At 39.9% G+C, this 21,369-nt stretch overlaps 1 protein-coding gene across 9 annotated transcripts in view; it reads right to left on the bottom strand.

Annotated features, from left to right (window-relative positions):
• The window catches only part of cspg5a (chondroitin sulfate proteoglycan 5a), an 81,601-nt gene that overhangs the window by 48,501 nt on the left and 11,731 nt on the right, over positions 1 to 21,369 (bottom strand). For all 9 annotated transcript variants that reach the window (XM_035951204.2, XM_023276752.3, XM_023276750.3 and 6 more), the window contains exon 2: positions 7,233 to 8,211. In XM_035951204.2, the coding sequence (XP_035807097.1) occupies positions 7,233 to 8,211 (979 nt within the window). The remainder of the gene's footprint in view (positions 1 to 7,232; positions 8,212 to 21,369) is intronic.

Genomic DNA, 21,369 nt, shown 5'->3' with positions numbered 1-21,369 from the left:
TGCCATAACCAACCTAGCAGTTTAAGCAGTGGTGTGGTTTTAAAAATGTTCTTTGAGTAAGAGGAAATTAAATGATATCTTTATATTAGTATTCTGTTCATTTACTTTAAAGCAGTTATCAGTAATTTGTAATCAGTTACACTGCGAAAGGCAAGCATCTCAGCTCTGTGGGGACATATTTCTGCCTGTAGACAAGAGATATGGTGGGCTAGTCTGAGGTCAGTAAACGGCACTTCAAAGGGTTGTGTGTTTAACTGCACAGGACTAAAGGTTCAAACATTCATCCCGCTGTAATTTAATTGGCCTGACGTATGAAGCAGCTTCAGATCAGCTGCACGAACACACAGAAACATACACAACACGCACACACAAATTCACATATGTACACACAAACTCAGTCACATGTGTAATCAGACATGCAAACATGGCTACGCGCACACACACACACACACACACACACACACACACACACACACACACACACACGCATACATGCAGAGGAACATATTGGTCACCATCTCTGCCAGCTCTCCATTGACCCATATTACGTTTTTGCCCAGCAGTCAAACGCCTCTCAGTATCTCTCCAGCCCTCGTCTGACTCACTCTCAGGAGGTTCATCGGTGCTACTATCTGCTGACTGAAACCCAAAATCTGCTCTAAATATCTGGATCACGTTGTCCGCTTAGCAAGAGGTTTTCAGCAGCACTGTGTGAGCATTGCTCCATTTCCCTCCCTGTCAGTAACACTTCTAATCTGTTGATTTGATGCAACAGTGGTGATTATTCCTGCTTCCTGCTTGATCGCCGAATACTCTGAGTAGAGCACTTACAGGACTTATTTTATCAATTCCTCTGTGTTTTCTAATGAGGTCTAATCATTGCTTCAGTCTTTCTAATTTACAAATAGTTAAGAATCACCATTAAGACGAAAGGTAAATGGGCACAAACAGGGAATTTATCAAAGTTAAGCGTATTGTTTTAAGGGTTTTAGTAAATCTCTACAGTTGAATATATACACTAAGTGGATGAAATGAATTCATTCTGTATTGAGATGTTGTGGCAGCCAAATTAACAGTTACATGCTGAATGGTGTCTCAGAACATGAATGAAGCAAGACCACAAGCAGCCTTTGTCTTAGGTCAGTCATAGTACAACTTGAAGGTCCAGTGTGCAGAAATGGAACATAACGTTTTAAATTATATTTTCATTGGTGTACAATCACCTATAGCTGTAAATCACTGTGATTCCGTTATCTTTAGATGGTCCATTTATATCTACATGAGTTCCCCATGTTTCTACAGTAGCTCAGAAAGGACCAACCAAACACTGGTTCTGGAGAGGGTGTTTGATGTTTCTATGCTGAAATGGCAGCCACTTCAGCATAGAAAGGTAGGAGTGAGGGAGTGCTATTCAGTTGATCGTATCCTGCAACTCCACTGCGTAAAGTGATATCATGAGATTGCTTATAGACAGCATGCTGTATCAGCCATGTTCTGCGAGTCATGTCTGTGAATTTTAAGGTTTTTGCATATCATTTTAGAGCATTAAAGTAACATGCAAGATGGTTAAGATTAGGGTTAAGGTCTGTGGGAGGGCACATGTTCATAGCTATTACAAGGCGCGCAATGACACGGCAAATTTTAAAAAATGGGATTAGATTAGGTTCAACTTTATAGTACAAGTAAAAGATAGCAAAATGCAGTTTAACATCTACACAGAAGTGCAAAGGAAGCAGTAAAGTGCATTTAATGCAGCATGAAGTGAAGACTAATGTCCAAATGTTCTTGTAGGCTGTTCTGAGTGAACAGAATGAAAACAAATAGCTACTAACTACTAATTTACAAAATCTGGAGAGACACTGCACCTCTAGATGTCATTAAATCTAATAATAAACACTAAATGCTGCCTTTAAAATGGCACCATTTTGCAGAAGATCAACTCATTTTAGTGGAGCTGCGGCTATCAGGAGATCCAATAATGTCCCAGTGAAATATTCAAGCCAAGTCATTGGTGTGTTTGGTTGGTGTGAATTTCATCTTCTGCCCCTCTATGGATGTCCAACTGCAGGCCAAAATTTGAGGCTGTTTGTGCCCCACAACATGTTATGATGTTTTTACTGTATTCCACATTCTTTGCCCTTTTCTTAAAAATTCGGGAGGTTGCCAGGCTGTCCAGTGCAATCAATCAATCAAGTGCCATGCCATTCAGCGTAGGCGATCATTTCTCTCCATCTAATTCCAGCTTTTGCTTTCTGAATTGTGACTGTTGCCCGTTTCATGTGTAGCCATGATGTCAGTGAGTCTACCATTTTCATTCTGTCTGCCTCGGCCTCTCTTCCAATTAGTTTCTGTCTAGTGCACGTGTGTGGAAAGTGTCCATCTACACATACCTTTAATTTCAACTCCACCACAGATGACAGATACAACATTTATGAAGCAATTAATTTAGCTTTGTTTTATCATTATTTCTATTAATAAGAACATGAATAATAAGACTAAGAAGAGAGATGCAGTTTAGCTGCTGCTGTGCATTTTTCAGCACAGCAGAGGTCTAGAGAGCATCGAGGAGAGAGAGGCTGTTTATTACAGTCATTATAGTAGCAGATTTAGTACAGATATATGCTGACTATTAGTAAATAAATAATGGCGACTGGTTGAGTAGACTCACTGGGGAAGTTTGTTTTCCTGTTTTGCTTTACAGCAGTTGGTATCAGGAAAGGTTTTGCTTTTTCTGATCCTGGGGTCAAAGTTAGTGAAGTTTATGACATTGTGCAGCCACGCTTCAACAGTGACGGCAAGAACAGCATGTATCTTTACTAAAGCTAATTAGTGATGAATCCTCCTCATGCATGAATAGTCTAATTTTCTGCATGATCCAAGATGGCGCCAAGACACGTAAAAACAGAAATGCATGGCAAAGTACCATATCGTCAGTATTTCACAGATGCCCCAAAAATATCATACGTCATGCTTTCAACAGAGCTCATGTCTCAGGAGCCAAGCTGCCTCGGGCTGCCCTGTAGTTCACACTCTCCCTTTATTGCAGTATCGACAGAAGCGCATGTCGGTCGGCTGTCTGTTCATTAACTGATCTTAAATCTTTTTATGTTGAGATCAACTTCAGTGAACTCCTTCTGGACAATGTTCAACTCGGAGGGCAGAGAGCTGGAGAGAGTCTAAAACTGATGAAGAAATCATAGCTGGTCCACATCATCCACTTTTATGTAACCTCCTCTATTGAGTATGAATTGCTTCACATAAGAGGCATATTGTTCACCAGCCAAAACATAGCAGTCTAACAAATACACAGATTAGTCCATTTCCAACCTTAAAGGTCTGCTTAGCAACCAATCCAACCAGATTGTGGCGTTTAGCAATGATTAGTACTAGTATTCTTCTGCCTGGCCAAGCTTCTAATTCTACATTTGAGTTAGCTGCTCTAAATGTTGACCGCTACAACCCCTCAATTTCTAAAATCATCAGTGACTGAAAAAACTTGAGATTCTACCTCATTAATATATATTTGCTATCTTAATATCATTGTAACAGTGGTGGTGTGTGTTTGCTTTAACAATGGCTGTGAAGTCACTCAAATGCAACATGAAAATATGAATATTCTCTGCAAAGATTATAGTTATGTTGTTTTTTTTTTTTTTTAAAAAAACAAAAATACATGAACTCTTAAAATCGTAACTTCTCTCTGAAAGTTTGGGGTAATGTTTCTATCAGACTGCATCAGATAAGACTGACACACAGAGATAATGTAGTATCGCATGTTTCTTTTAGTTATATAAGCACACACTGCAAGATTTGCAGTCATTTCGTACTTGTGTTTGCTAAAACTGTCATATAAAGGTTGCAAATGCCCAATTCTGAACATTTAGCTAGCTTTGCCTTACTGTAATGTTGCCACATATTTAATGTTTATCTGTGACACTTGTTAATGATGTAACATATGTCAAGATAAATGGTTAGAAATGTGAAAATCCTAAGTGATGAACATTCTTTGAACACTAATATACACTGTATAATCTGACCACATGCAGCACACGTGATCTTTTAATTAGCTGTGGGGAATTAAGTATAACATCTTCCTGTATTGTTTCAGTTGGTGTCTGATTTTTGTTTTCAAATGTGTACTTTAGGTAATCTTAAAAATCGTCAAATTCTGATTCAAATCATGATGTGACTGCAGTTCTGGAGGGGGTGAAAGGTTGGAAAGGATCAAGGTCATAAGCACAGCATGGGGTGAAAACAATCAGCCCACAGTGAGCAGACGGCAGAGACATGAGGCTGGGGGTGTCCTCAGAGGTGGGGGGTCTTAACCCATAAATCACTGACCTTGTTACTTTCAGAAATCTGAACTCTTCAGATGTTTTCCAAGACATTCTACATCTTTAGCTTAAGTCCAGACAGAGATGCGCCTGGTGTTTCTCTGTGTTTGGGGAAATATGAATAATAGTTTTGGCAAATATTTCCTCCATCAGCTGCAGTCACGATGCCGATCACCACTGTGCATAAATTTGCATGTTAATCGGCGCAGCTGTTCACTAATTGGAAGTGTCTCCTTTACTGATTGGTTGGGTCATTTATTTTTAAGATTGTGGGGAAATGTGTGTAAAATCAGTCTCAGATCTGTTAGATCTCTGTTGATTGTGATTAAATGTCTGTTAACTTATGTACTTCTGCTTCAGTTAGTAACTGCCATTACCCAGTATCCCTTTCAACAGTCCCTGAAAGTGTGTAAATCACGTCTTGCTAATTGAGGGCATATAAACAAAAAGCCACTAGACTGGACTGTGGGTCCTTAATGCTACTGAGAAAACCTTCAGAATTACAGTAAGTGTCATCAAATGACCTTCTGGGTGAAAAGTCGATTGGTATTTTCTCTTCTAGATGGCTAACGCTGATCTCTGCGACCTGAATGTATGCTGATACGCTGATAGTCGGGGGGTAGAAGCTGCAGCGAGGATGAATCTTCCCAGGACACAATCAATTTTAAATTAAAAAAAATATGAATCAATCAGTTTGTATCTGAATGCACACAGGGAGTGATACTTGCTGCAGATTGTAAACGCAAGTTTGGTATTGATCCCTTTTTATTCCATTCAATACATATCATGGAAAACGTGCCTTCCAGTGGAATAATACAGTATTAGAAATTAGAAAAGCTATCCGACAAAGCACACATCACCCCCTTCCCCCCATCTACAGCAGCTCTAATCCAAAACCCGTCACGGTGATGTGGTGAACTCGGGTGTATAGTTTGCAGATTGGGACGTTTTGATCCACAGATGCACTCTGATTGTTGACTTTCAGATCCATTGGCAGAGGACTCGGCTTACACCATATTTTCATAAATGATTCTCTTAATCCGTCTGACTTTTGACCTCCACCTAGATTCATCATCACAGCAAACCTATTGGATTGAGCACTGAGGAAAGTCATTACAGCAGTTTGTGGCTGATGCCTGGAAGGAAGGTCATACTGTAAAGGGGCAGAACTGTAGATGGTGCATGCCAGTTATGAAAATAACAAGAATTTACATTTTGTTCTATGTGAGTGTTGGAGTTTGTCTGTGTTTACAAAGTCTTGCATTTCAACTTCTCTGTGTGTATTCATGCATTTGTACACTATAAAGCATGTTTATGTGTGTCTGTATACTTGAGTCCAGCTCTCAAGCATAAAGCCTGTCAGACATGAGGACATTTCCTCATAAAACATTCTCAAGAGGCACTCGTTTCTATTTTTCCACAGAGCTTTTCCACGTGTTCCTGACCAGAAAGCAGAACACTAAAGCAGTAGTTTCATGGAGCCTCATATCAGGTGAAAAGTGTTTATTTACACACTGGTGTCTTGCCCTGTAGAACCCATAGTTGGTGCTGCAGAATATGTTTATTGTTAATTATACAAGTATATGAGCAACACTGATGAAGTTTGGTGCTTCTGCGATGCTTTGGCTTTGAACATTTTCTAAAATAGACATTTTTTTTAAAAAATGGCCGATTTATTGTGATGTTTTCTTGAATAACTGAACACTTATTTGTTATTGCTTAATTTTCACCCTCCCCACATTCACATGCCTATTGTATAGTCACAAATAGCTAGGATGTAGACATGCCATATATCTCTATTTTCAGGGCTGTGTACAATATACATGTGTTGGAACACCTGTGCTGAAAAAATGGAAAGAAAATGGAAAAAATTGCAGTAATTTCTACAGCATGTGTACAAGATTTTGCAGGAGTTGTGATGACTTGGTGTAAGTTTTGATGCAGGTGAAGGTTTACCCCAATTTTAAGAACCTGCAAAGTGTACTGCTAAGTTTTGGTGACTTGTTTTGTGTGTACAGACTTGTGTCAAACAAGTTTCTGCTGAACTTTGGGAGGAGGCACTGTCTAAGGCTCATTGTTGCTCTGTTAACTCACGTTACAGGTTAATTCAGTACAAGGTGTTGCACAGATTACATTTTTCAAAGACAAGGCTACATCGCATTTTTCCATCTGTATCTCCTGTATGTGATAAGTGTCATATTGCTGAGGGTTCACTAGCGCATCTTTTCTGGTTCTGCCCTAAATTGCACAGCTTTTGGTCAGCTATATTTGAACAGCTGTCTAAAGCTTACTCCAGTATCATTCAGCCTAACCACGACCTGGCCATCCTTGGATGCTCTGCCGAAACTTCTGATCTTCCGCACGATACGCAGGTCGCCCTGAACCTAGGAATGGTGGTGGCTAAAAAACTTATTCTTCTCACCTGGAAGTCTACCACTCCACCAAACTTTGCTCACTGGCTCAGCGAGATGTTATCGGTTATTCAAATGGAAAGACTGCGTCTGCACAAACCCACCAAACAGAACAGTTTTGAGAGAACTTGGGGACCCTTCTTGGCTAGTGTCAGGTGTGATGCCTGACTAAACTTTTCACATGGTACTTGCTTTACTTTAATTATTGCAACTATGTTTTCTCTGTAAGTATATTTATGTAATTGTATAACTGTCTGGCAGCCTCCCCTTTTGTTTTTGTTTTGTTTTGTTTTGTTTTGTTTTGTTTTGTTTTGTTTTGTTTTGTTTTGTTTTGTTTTGTTTTGTTTTACTCTTGGTTTGTTTTTCCTTTTCTTCCTCTTTTCTTTTATGTTCAATGGTTGCCCTGTTGTGGCATGTTTTGTAAAGTTAAAAACCTTAAATAAAGTATTAAAAAAAAAAAAAAAAACAAGTTTCTGCTGTGGCATACCTGCAGAAAACCTCCGTGCCGTCCATCACGTAGCACTGTCCTCCGTTGAAGCAGTAGTTGGGCAGCATGTCGCAGGGAGAGCGGCAACTTCCGTTTACCAGTTGGTAGCCCACACGACATCCGTTAGGGGAGTCCGCTGGAGGTGCTGCCACAGGGACGTTTGGTACTGGAGGCCCCACACCAGGAAGTGCTGCCCCAGGGTTGAAGGAGCCAGACCCAGGGATCCTGGGCCTGGAGCGAGCAGGGGGCCCAGCAGCCAGTCGGAGGTCTTCGTCAGTTTCGTAAGCATCAGTCGTGGTGCTGTAGGTGTACTCTTCAGCAGTGGGAGACACGCCGTCCTCGTAGGGTGTAAGGTAGTCATAGTTTTCTGGCATCGCCCAGGAGGTTGCGTCGCCACCCTGCAGCTCATGAGCCAGTGATGAAGGAGAAGGTGGAGCTAGGTCTAGGCCACGCCCACGAGAAGAGGGGTCGAAGAAGTCCACATGGAGGACATCAGGACTGGAGGGGTTAGTGGAAGGCGAGGGCGGGGCAGTGGTGGTGAAAAGGCGGTCCAGGTCAAACACAGCAGTGTCCTTGGCATGGATCCAGGGTGGGTCAGTGTGCGGCAGACGCTCCTCCTCCTCCTCTTCCTCCTCACCTTCCCCAACTTCCTGTTGGCGTGGGTTGCTGGGCAACAGGTGCTCTGTCTCAGCTGAATCAGGGCTGAGCTGGGGTGGAGCAGCCACACCTACCTCCTCCACCGTAGGAACCACCGTTTCACCGAACATGCCGCTGCTCTGCTCCTCTTCCTCGCCAGCGCGGGGGATTCGTCCCGCCCTCGGAGTCACAGTGTTGACTGAGTCAGAAGCTGCCGAGCTGCTCATCACGGTTACTGTGGCGATGACCTCGTTCACCTTGACTGGCCCTTCCTCCTCGTTAAGCAGGAAGGTGACATTCGCCGTGTTGCCCGGCTCAGTGGCATTGGTCCCAACAACATTACCTGGAAACAAATAGAAAAAAAATTTCTTGGTATAAACAAAAGGAGGTCAGAGTTTGTTTTAAAGCTTTCAGAGAACAAAAAAATGGTTTTACAATGGATCCTATAACAGCTGATCTCTGCATTAATGTGCTGTAACTGTAAAACTTTCGTCGAGACTCATGGTCAGACTCTGAGCAAAGACGCATGAAAACGCTCATTGTTGCCTGACTGAATCCAAAAAAAAACACAGTGGCGAGGGAACCATAGTGAATTTAATGAAGTGAAAATGGTTTCACTCTAGGAAAAGGACACGGTTTGTATCGATCAGCTTAGCAAAAACTTCAAGCCATCAAACGGTCCTGTTACCGGAGTGCAGAGCTCGTTAGGCAGATTTGTAGCACCAATACTGTGTGATGCTGATTCTGAACAATTGTAATATCGACGCTGATTGAACCCTGGCCAGAGTCGCCCTTAAAATAAATAAATAAATATATTTATAAATAAATAAAATATTTATTAAATTAAAAAAACAAAGTCACACCTGGTATTATACTTTCTTAATTCTAAATAGGGCATAGTTTCCATAATATGGGGGCTTCTTTGGAAGATGTAACTAGCTATCTGCAGCACCTGTTTATCTACATGGCAGACGACACCGCCATCATTGAATTACTTTGATGCTGACGAACTAACGCAAAGAAAGACTTGAAAGAAATTCAACGCAGATTCATGGACTTTTAATTGCTAGAGACATCAAAAACAGTAACACCCACAATCTAAAACTATATGCATCATGTTTGCATGTTAAGATTTGGGAGAAATTTGACACAGATTGTCTGGATGCCGTGACTCAGAGGAGGAGACCAGCAGTGATATGACAGCCAGAGACTGGAGGTGACATGAAGTGGACAGGTGTCGAGTCAAACTAATCTCACCTTTACAGCAACATGATTGAATCAACTACCAATGAGCGCAAAAGATACACATCAAAATGGAAGAGCAGCTCATCACTGTAGTTGCCAAAGAAAGAGAAAGAAACAAAATAAGAATTGTAAATGAGCTGTCACTGCTGAAGTATAGGCCAGCCAGTTCAACTTCAAAACATCTGGGGTGAGAAATTTATGACGGAGTTACCTCAGTAACCAGTCTGAAATGTTTTCTAATAACTGTCAGCTACAAAGGGATGAAGCAAATGTAGAGATGGGATTTAAAGGTTTTGAAGAACCTTAATAGCGTCCATGAGATTAATTCCTAATTGTGCTGATAAACAGACCAAACCAGCAGCCAAACTACTGAACTAACTTACTGTTGCTTACTGAACACCTGCAGCTGTCCCTATCTCCTTAAACTGTTCTGGAGGAATAAAATTGCTTGCAAAACATGTATAAAACATCCCACTGGAGAATCTCTGTGCAGCCATCAGTACAAAATATGCCGATCCCACACAAACTATGACATCGGAACCATTGAAATATTCAACCATCAACAGGTTCAAAATAAACTGGTTAGGGACACAGTGGTGAAAACATCACCATCTTTTTTGTAGGACCTGCTCCTCTAAATTCAGTTAGCTCAATCTCAGTAGCACAAACTGAATGTATCCATTCAAAATGTAGCCGAAAAACAAGTCACTGTGAAAGCACCTCCCAAATAGCAGCCTGATCGACTGAAAACTGCAAATATTGAGAATAACAGAAGAAAATGCAACATCTGCTGCTGTTTGTTCAACTGTAAATATAAACATACACGTACAATCACAATCTGGCTCAGTTCAGTCTTTCCAAAAACATTTCCAGGCCCAACCGCACACACCAGTGATCCGCTGCCACACAATGACTTTGTACGCTAAACTCTTTGGGCATTACAGGATGAACAAAGTGGGCGAAACAAATTAAAACGAGACGTGATTGGCTGTATACTTATCCTCCAGTCGATTACTTCATCCGAGGGCGGCTTGTTGAGTCATGCAAAAAGCTGCTTTGCGGCCGCTCACCCCATTGGATTAAAGGAATAATTTACTAATGTACTTGAATGGCAAGGAGCTGGGATTATGGATTACAGGGCTGGAAAGGGGAGGGATTTGGGGGGTGCCCTGCAGGGGGGAAGGTGGTGATCTTGGGGAGACTCAGACAAGACAACGTCTCGACAATCGTAGGAAAGCTGGACCCTGAAATGTAGAGACAACACTGAGGAGACTGATCATCAAGAGTGACAACTGCAACAACTTTCATTCTGATTAAGGGACGAGTCTAAGCTCAAGTAAAAGTCCACAATGAAACCAACAGTGTGGTGTAAAAAAACGCAACTTTGCACTGTCTGAAGAGACAGTTATGACATCATGTATGAGACATTTTGGTTGTTTCCAGAACTCTAATTACCCACAAATCGTCAGCTTTCTCAGGTTTTCAGAAGGTGCTCTCTCAAATTCTAACCCTTCTGATGGACAAAGACAATCTTCCAGGTGAAGATGAATAAACTCTACTAGGGCAGTGGATTGGCCAACTCTAAACCTTTAGGTCTGCTGACAACCTTAGACATTACCATTGAATCCTCCAACACAAACAATGACAATGAGCTCCCTATAAGAGACTACGACGAGGAAGCCTATAAATCACCTCTGGTTTACAAATCTAGACACCCAGCGCCGGATTGGTGGTTTTTCCCATTTTCTGTAGACTTGCTAGTAGTAATTGTGGCAATCTCATTTAATGAGCTCTGTGCTATCTGGGAATCCCTATGCCTCCATATTGATTGATCACAGATGCCTGTTGAGATGGACCTGTTCACAGACTCGGGCCTCCAGCTCGTCCATTTTGCAAATATGCTAACCACCCATGCCAGGCCACAAAAATTGGTGAGCGTGCAACCATCCAAAACAGCACCAAAGCACATTGCGTGTCAGCAGTACTGACTTCACTTTGGCACATGCAACTGTGTACAAGGGTGACAACGGCAAGCATAAACTCTGCTTCTAAAATGTCATGCCTCAGCAATGATGACAATTACCAACCAACCAGTTGTATGTCATGGGGTGGACATGACCGATCACAGGCATGTGCCAACATGCAAATATCTAGGTCATAACATATCATTTCCTTTTGCTCACACCGCTTCTATGAATAAGCGAACAATAGAGACTCAGACACACATAAAACTAAATGCTATAATGTGTCAACCAGACTGATTTAGCAACATTCTTTTCACATTCAGAGGTGAATGTTGCTAAAATCTGCACGCAAAAATAGCCTCTGCTGCTAACTTGGCTGCTACTAACTAACTCTGCTGCTAACTTGGCTGCTACTAACTAATTGAGCTGCTAATGGTGCTCAATGCAACACTTCCAATGGAAAACTGTATTTTTTTAGGTGCATGGTATTATGGGGATGAGTAAAATTGAATGATGAATTAAATGGCATAATAAGAATAAACTACTCCTGTCTATGCTGACAGCAGTGAGGAAATACACAACCTTCTTTGGTGGTACTAAGCCCAGGATGCAATGATGATGCCCTATAGCAAATGATGTAAACATGTTCTTTGGAGTTCTTTAGAATCATTCACTGAAAGAGCCAAGTACCTTATTGCATGATTCACACCTTCATTAAATCTTGCTATCTTTGGCTTAGTTTTAGCCTCACTACAGCTCCTCAGTGTGTTTTCTAAGAGGCACACGTTATATCAGGCTGTGACTCCATAGACAATATTTGTTATTGTGACATTTTTTGAGGAGAAATTATGTAAATAAAAGTTTAAAATTTTTATGTCCTTATTACTTCAGTTTGTGGAAGATTCATTTAGCCAAACACTTTAAGACTAATGGTGCCAGTCAAAGACAACCTTCCCCACTTAAGATAGTAAAGCTCATCATTAAGTTAACTGCTAGTCGCTGTAACAGGGACTGAAGATGTCACTTCAGTAAAAAGAATGGACAACATTATTTCCAGGTGGTGTTTAACAAGCAATGAAAGGTCCCTCTTCATGACACATTTATCTGCAGAGAAACTATATCTACTTATCTTTAATAATGAAAAGACAGAAAACCCTCAGCCTCATGCTTTATTATTCAGCCCAGCCACATTACTCATTCATTATCTGCACTTACAAGGAGGGTTTGCTTCCCATTTATGTGTCCTGTTTTGGACTTACACACATTCATGTCACAGAGGTTGGGGTTCAATTCTCTCCACGATGCAGTGAATAAATGCACTCTTGGTCCTGTAAGGAGCTTTGGTTAACAGCCTCCTCTAAATGGCGTATGCGACGATATCTGTGAGGATTTTTGCTGATTGATGTTAAGCTTCTGGGATTTTAATCTCTAAATGTCTCCTCAGCACTCAGTGAGTCTCCATTTACACAGACACAAGTTGATTATTTATCGCGATGTCCAACCAAGTTTTAGATGGTAGCGAAGAAAAGCATGCACTTCTTGGAATTTAAATTTTTGCTCCTATTTATGCAGTTGCTTGCAGAATCAAACAGTGAATTGCAAAAGGCTCTGAATGCTGTTGAGAATTCTTGTACTGACTGGAAGATGAAGGTGAATCCTAGAAAGAGGAAGAAAGCGGCTAACTTCAAATTTGACAACACATGGTTGGATGTAGTTGAAGATTACATGTATCTTGTTGGAGTTAGCATTTTTTAATTACAATGAGTTTATGATAGAAATTAAAGAGCAGGTTCACTGAATAAAAGCGTACTTGAGATGTCGTTGCAGTAAAGTACTGCTTAAAATGAATCTCATTTATCTTTCTGCTTTTATGATGGCAGTTTTTTGTGAAGTCTATCAACTTGAAATTACACTCTGTCCCTTTAAATTGGCATTTGTATTTAAAATTCAGTTCACTATTCCTTTAGCATTGTAAATTTGACACAATCAGTGTCCACATTTCTTCAGAATTTTCTCCTGCGACAACAGTTATTCAAGCAGAAGAGTAAAGAAAAGGAAAAAACAATAAATCTAGTGACAAAATCATGTTGTAGCTTTTAGATTTGAGCAAAGACCTAAATTCGAAACATCTGAAACTTTAAGATAACTTCAAGTTGACAAATGGTGCTAACATTACTTACATGTTACGTTCATTTAGATAAACTTCATGCAATTGCATGTTACCAAATGAACCAATTCTTTCAAGTTGAATCAACATCTATCTTTTTTTAGTATAGAACAAGCCTGAAAGGAACTCTACAGCATCTTAATTAAACAGGGATGCCCATTTAAACACAAATATTTGATCATATAATATCACTAATATTGCTGTACAAGACTGTGGTCAGGCATGGCTGCATGAACACATTTCAACTATCAAAACTTTCTATCGCAGTTTCTTGAAAAACATACTAAAGCTTGAAAACTTAAGTTGATAAAAAAAAAGAGTTGAATGGCAATTAAAGGATTGAAACTATTCTTTACTTCGTTAAATTTGTAGAAAAAAAGGATATGATAAAAGTGATGTCAAATCACAATGGATGGTCAAACTAATGCAAATTCTTGATGATGCTGGACCTTCTTTTTAGTGCCTAGTTATTGGTCAAAGAATATAGGCTATACTAAGGCAAGAGTGATAGGCAATAATAGCTTATGGGGAGAATACAGAAAATTTAAGCACAAGCTACACATTAAATGATCAAATGTGGAGCTAGCTGACAAATTCAGGAATTAAAATTGTAGAATTGTTGTTTCTTCTGGTAGATTTTATGGCATCGAGAACGACAGACGGCCGTGACAGAGCCTGGTGAGGAATTTTATAATTTGTCTGAGTGTAATTAGAAGGCGCGTGATTGCACTCCTGATGTGATATTTCAGATTGCAGCCTGATGTGTACAAATTGAGCACACCGCTGCTGCTGCATCTGGGACTTTGAAACGATCACGTTCACTGCTCATCACTAATCCACCTGTCAGTAAACAGGATCATATAGCTCTGGGTGTGTTTGCAGGACATCACATGCCAGCAAAGATAAAATACCAACATGAACCGGCACATACATATGCACGGATGAGAGTGATGGTTTCTTCCTGTCGTCATTAGATGTGAGGCTGTCACTTCAGCCACAAGGCATTTGACGGGTGGAAGGCTTCAGTTTATTGAAGCTTTAGTTTTGTGGTGCAGCAGCGGCGAGGTGTGTCTTTGAAGCCGGGGTTGTTCTGGGGCTAATCCTTCCAGCAGTCCCACAATCCACTGCTGTTTAACACATCAACTGAGCAGCCAGGGGATAATATGGCAAAACCATGCTTTCTCTCTCTCTGACACACACACACACACATTGAAAAATAGGCTTTACAATAACTCCACAAAAGCACTAAATGCTTAATGCTCACCAGGAAATTAGGATTTCAGGCCGTAAATGTCAGCGTCTCTCTTTCAGACACATAACCACAATTGCCTCCATTTGCTTTGTCTCTCCCTTGTGTTTCCTGTCAACCACACACACACCTGATGGCGATACAATAGTGTGACAGCTTGCCCAGATAAGCACTGTGTTCGGGTGAATTTCCTCAGTAGACCAGTCGGCCTTCAATATAACCAACTCCTCCTCCTGCTGCTGCTGCTGCTGCAACAAGCCTGATGAATACAAACAGTAGAGTCTGGAAAACAGACAGTAATGGCTGCGACACAACTGAAGATAATGATGGGGGGGAGAGATGGTGACAGGGGATAGGGAGATGCGACACATCATGTCAGAGAGAGAAGAAAAACAAAACAAAAAGAGGCAGAGAGAAAAACTGAGGGAGGAGCTGACAGTGTGAGCGATGGGGAAAAGACAGAGTGAGGGTGACGAAGTGAGAGAGGAGGAGATACTGTCGTGGTCTATGAAAGACTCTTGGACTTCTACTCTCAGTCTGTCAGTAGCTGAGGGAAAAACACAACACACAGATCTACTATCCACTCTGTACTATCGATTGTCAGTCGCCTCAAATCTCATGCTGCTTCAGCCGGGTTATATTACTGCATGATGCTCCTGGTTCAAGAGGCAGTGCTTTGTGCAAGCTGGATGATCCCAATGCCATTCAGACCCTGCAATTTGCACACAGGGTTGCGTGCATGCTTCAAGAATTTAAAAAAACTGCAATCAGCAGGCATCACCACTAAGTTTGATCCAGATTTTAGGATAATTTATTGCTATGGAGCAAACAAAATTGCAGGTTTTTTTAGCATGTTTGTATGATTATAACACGATATGGGTCACTGAATGTCTGCATTCAGGTCCTGCTTTCTTAATATTTCAGCCTCTCATTATTGCCCCAATTGTTGGGGATAAACACAGACTGAGTTTGTGGATGCTGCATTTGATGCTCTGCTAGATTTATCACCAGAATTTTTTTTTAAAAACTACGTTGACTTAAACTGTCGGCCCATCTTTACATAGCAATTTACATTTACAGTATCTTGTTTTTTGGATGGTTTTTGGATCCTCAAATGAATTGAAACCTGCATCAAACCCCACTCTTATCGACTGATGCTGTTTCTTAGCTTCAAGAAAATTTAACAAATTACACAGTCAGTCACTGTGAATGTTCTAAGTGAACTAAATGGAACAATATGAATCAGCACAGTGATTCATAATTTCCACATCTAGTATGATGCTTCAGTAAAAAGTGGAACTCTGCCAGAGTTGTGGGTTTTAAGAGACAACATTTGTAAGGACTCATGACAGGTGGGACCAAGTCATTCAGCGTTAGTAAAGATCTATCAACACGTCACCTCACAATGAAATAAATATCATGGATATAATTTCTGTGACATCAGCCTCAGGTTACTGGCAATGACATGACATTATGAAGACTGTATTTTACCATTGCCTCATTCTTGGCAGTTGTTTTGGAGCCAGAAAATTCACATTTTGTACAAGTAAGGGTGGAGATTGGGTCAAGCAAAGAAATCATCACAACTAAGGGTGAGTCACCCGTCAATCACCTGAAACCTGCTGTAGCCATAAAGTTAAAAGCTAGCTTTTATGCTTGGTGTTTATCACCACTATCGCTTAAAAGCATCACATGTCTAGATGAAGCATATGTTAAGGTAAGCTGAGCTGTGGTCACTGCAACTTTCATGAAATGGATCATTTTTGAGGGAATTTTTTTGTAGGATCCAAGAGGGATTTGTTGTAAACTGTTGCCTGGATGCAAACAGGATGCTGCATTTTTTATTTATTTTTTAAATCCATGATAGTTTTTTTTCAATGTTCAACACTCTGCACCAAATGGAGCACAGCGAAAAACACAGCTCTCAATGTCATTTTTTTAAAAAGGTTATGTAACTCCATCATGTACAGTACATTTGCTGGTATTATAGCCAGTACATCTATATTTAACTCTGTCACTGGACTGGTGAGCTCGAGCAGTTTGTATCTGTGAAGATTAAAATTCATGTGAATGTACACAAAATGACAACCTTTACTCAAACATGTTTACATCAGTGATGCATTTCATCGACTGACTTGTATTTTTTGGTTGTTTTTGCTTGCTGTTTATGTCAGTATGTATATTACAATTAAAAATTCTGTACAAAAAGGATGAAATTCTGGCAGCAATCATGCTAAATAATATACAAAAAATAAATAAATAAAAAGATTAAAAATAATAACAACAGTGGAATACCATAACATTCAAAAACTGTAAAAACTGTGAGAATAATGGCAAATATCTGTAGACTAATGATATTTTTAGCTGATTTAAATACAGTAAAATGGAATCATTTACAATAATATATTTTGAAAGAACAAAATGTGATTTGCAAAAATATTGATTTTTTTATGTAGACATTATTTTTTGCTTTAGTTTGTTTTTTCAGTCAATCTGTAATGTTATTTATTTTGATAAAATCTTTAATTTTACCAGCTATAATCTGTATATGAAGCAGGGAAAATCTTTAAGTAGCCTTTAAAAAAGTATTTACCATTTTTCAAACCTCAATATACATAAATGGTTTTTCAACTAACAAGAAACATCCTAAATAGTGGCATACTACAGGAAACACGGTAAAAACGCAAATTATCATTTAATCATTTATGACATTATTTATAGTTTTACAAGTTTTTTCAGAGTCAACATCGAGATGATTGCTTTTTTCTGTAATCTGACTAGTTATCTGTAATTTAACAAAACAGGTAAAATCTATTAAATAACAATTGAAACGTTTTTGTTTTTTTTTTTTACAATGTATGTTGGGATGTTGTGTTGGTAGTGTACAGTAATCAAAAAGCCACAAAGTTTCTGTTGTACTATTGGTGACAAGCGAAAATGACACTCCAAAAAAAAGTAGAAATTTAGTTGCTATAAAACTACATGAAGACTCATCCAATAGCCATGAGTCCACATTTCCAACTAGTCTGGAGTGAGGGAAATTATCTAGTCATCAGTCTTACCCTGTGCTGGCCTCATCTGTCAGGAAGTAGCACAACAGACTCAAACTTCTTCTTGTTTACACACCTCCGCACACAGAAATCAGAATCAAATGAGACCAGTGGTGTCAGTCTGCCAGAATCCTCACTGAGCATCTCTGGACTCGGTTCCAGTTAAGTGGTGTTGTCTCCCTTTCAGTGCCTCATTAGCTTAATTGGATTAACGAGGAGGAACCTTTTGATGGACAGCTGGTTTAGGAGCAGCATGGCGGCTCTGTGGCAGCTCCAGAAAGTAAGTTCTGCATAACAACAGTACACAGCAACTTCACTTTGTTTGTTCTGATGCAATATAGTTAATGTAGGAAATGACGCATTTGTTAGAAGTGATGCCAAATACAGTATAAATGCACTTTATTACATCTAAATTAACCAAATTCCTTTTACTTTCAAAATGAATGCAATAAACACACAAAATGAAGCATCTAAAGCTATGATTTCCAAACAGCACACAGTGATACCACACATGAGAACAATTAATAGGCCCATACGGGAGAATCGCTTTCAGTATTTAGTGCATGATATTAAAATATTTGGCTGCAAGACTAAAATATGCATCGATCTCATACAATGTTGACTCCCCTTTTGTGGAGTTAAACAATGAGAACAAATGCAGACAAAAAAAAAAAAGAATCGCTTTCAGTAAATATGAGGGAAAATTACAACAACTGACACACCGCAGCACTGGAGAAGAGATAAAAGGATGAAGGTTTTTGTGATTATTGTGTAAAATACTGTTCATCTGTGAGCTGTGAAATCCCAGTTACGTCTGTATGTGTCAATAAATACAAACTCGAGTCAACAAAGTCTGACTTTGATTCGCTGACAAACAGCAACAACGGATCTCTCAGCGTTGCACTAAATGAATGTGTTGTGGAAGTTTCACAGAGAGCTGCTGGACTGCGAGCATTGGCAGGAATTAATCAGTGTCTGTTTCATTTACGGCTCAAATTGAACTGTGCACATAAGCTTCAATGTATATTTTGCAGAATTTTAATTAGATGTATTATTAAGTATAGTATTCACTGGTAATTTGAAAACCAAACAACTGACTCAGTCATTTTTCAAAGAAAATGCACAAAATTTGCTGGTTTCCGCCTGTAAAATATGGAGTTTCGCTGCTTTTTTTCACCATATATAACAGCAAACTGAACATTTTTGGAGTTCGGATGGAATAAAATTAGGAATTTGAATCATCTTCTTTGGCTTTGGAAAATAATTGTTTTTCACTATTTTCTGACATTTAATGACCAAATTGCCTAAAATAAGAAGATGTTAATACATACATGATGAATGACGGTTGTGGATGAAACATCAGGGAAGGAATTTTACATTTTAAGATTAGGATTTCAGGACTTTGTTGATGATTGGTTTGGCACATCTGGTACAGCTTTGTCCTGAATTCTCAAAACATTTAAAAGTTATATTGCCTTCCTTAGAGCAGGTTAGATTTGAAAGGCTAGGGCTGGGGCTAATCCAGGTCTTGATTATATTAAGCCTAACCCATTTCTGATATTTATCAGATTTTTTTCTGAGGTTGTAGGTATGTTCTGCCATGGCACAGAAGCACACAGCTGTAAAAACAGAAGTCAGTATTTCTATAATACGCCAGAGAAGCACCAAACAGTTTCATCACATTCAGTGATTCTTCTAAAGCTTTCAGCTATCTCACAAGATCTTCATCTGCTGATGGATGCTTGTTGAGATGTTATGGATTTGTTTTTCTAAGCACTTGAAAGCCTTCTTGTCCATTTTGGCTTAAAATAATATGATATCATCTTCCTGAGAGCTACGTAAGAATTTCAAAATTGACCTTTTGATATGACTGTTTTCTCCATTGCGACTTCAGGGGTTAAAGAAAATAAAAGAGTTTTCACCTCATCTTTTCAGCCCAAAATGGATGAGAAGTCTTCAAAGTGCACAGAAAAATAAATTCATCCAACAATTAACCGAACAAATTCCACGATGAAGATCAAGTGATGTGATTGAAAGCTTCAGAACTGCTACTAAATGTTCTGGGAGTTTCTCAGCTGTAGGCTCCAAGGTCAGAAATAAACTTTGAATGTTCGGTTTTAAAAGGTCCACTGTTGTTTCTCAGCAGCATTTTATTGGTAAGACACGCCTCTAAAGTACTGATGATGGCTGACCTGTGGTTCATGCTGAATTTAAAACAGAAATTGTCTCAACCAATTCTTAAGATTTCTTTCAAGAAATCAAAATGGGACTACATGAGTTGGTAACAAGCAGATATTTGCTGAGCACGATTTGGAAATTAGTACTTTAAAAGCCTAACTGAACCAACAATGACCAATGTTTTCTACCCAATTAGAGCCTCAGAGCTGGCAGGGTCAGGTCCTGGTTGGGTCCAGTCAAAATGAGTCAGTTCGGAGTTTCAGACTCAGCCTGGGTCCGGTACACACCAGCTGAGGCCCAAATGAGACAAAACAGACAGAATAAAAGTGTCTTTGTTTGCGTCCCTCCAACTTTAGATGAGACAATTGAACAACATTATATAAGAACACTCCTCACGCTGTATGTCTGCGAGTTTGTTTATATTTGTGAATTTGAGTGTGTGTGAGTGTGTGCTGTCTGTGCCAGAATAACCCACTGGTAATTGGGGTGGCTTCCAGCTCCTCATGGTGAAGGGTGTGGATGGCCATAATGAGAGGAGAGAGTTTGGCTTGTGTGTGTGTGTGTGTGTGTGTGTGTGTGTCTGTGTGTGTGTGAGTGTGTGTGTGTGTGTGTGTGTGTGTGTGTGTGTGTGTGTCAGACTGATTGTTTGGGGTGACGGCGCCTCAAGGCCAAGTGCAGTTAGCCAGCGCTGGCGAGCCGCCGAGCCTCTGGCTTCGCCTTTTGTTTAACCCAGATCAGTTTGGAGAGGGGAAGCCACTAAACCACCCACAGACCCGGGGGAGTCTCATTGGCCCTGGCAGACTGTAACGAGAAACCTGATTGGTTGTGACAGTTAGGGCTCGCCAGCCCGCTTGGTGACCCAGACTGGAGGGACAAGGGGAAAGGTTGGACAGTAGACAACAAACAAACAAAAGATCCTGTAGAGACAATATGGAGGGTCAGTCTTGGAGGAGTAGGAGGGGAATCGAAACATGCTTTCACGAATACCTGATATGGGACATCTAATTACAATTTTTCATAGATGTAAATGTGCAGTTCCCAAGACAGATAACATATTTTTGATGATAAATATGCAAAGACTTTGGGTCAGAAATCAGGTTGCATTGCACTATTTGAATGAAAATACAAATTTCTTGGAGATGAAAAAACAACCAATGTGCCAGAGACAACTTCACACATTTTAAAATTCTCAAGTAAATTAAAGTCCATGGTACAGCATATTACCTGCAGTCATTTATTTCACCAAGAAAAAATGGAAAATAGGTCCCAATCTTATTTATGAGTTATAAAGTGTTGTGGGGTTCAGTTGCATGTGAAGTCTTTCAGGTTTGCAAGGGCAGTAGCAAAATTTGCATGTATATGCATCCAATCATGTCCACAGAAGTGGTTACACTGAATATGAAGCAACTCTAAATTGTCAATAAGAAGAAACCATGCAATTCAATCAAGTAAATGCAAACTGTGACAAAAAAGCGACAGCTTGAACTAGAAACGTATCAACTCTAGGAAACATCGTGAAGCTCTCGGACGCCACTTCATAAATGCACTGAAAGCAAATAATTATACTTAGATCACATGAAGCTATAATCTACAAAATAACAGCAACACCTGCACACTGACTCAGCAGCACAAACATGGGCTGTGCTCC

The sequence above is a fragment of the Amphiprion ocellaris genome, chromosome 9, assembly GCF_022539595.1.
Source record: "Amphiprion ocellaris isolate individual 3 ecotype Okinawa chromosome 9, ASM2253959v1, whole genome shotgun sequence".
In the NCBI taxonomy this organism is placed as follows: domain Eukaryota; kingdom Metazoa; phylum Chordata; class Actinopteri; family Pomacentridae; genus Amphiprion; species Amphiprion ocellaris.
This window is presented reverse-complemented; position numbering and strand designations above follow the sequence as displayed.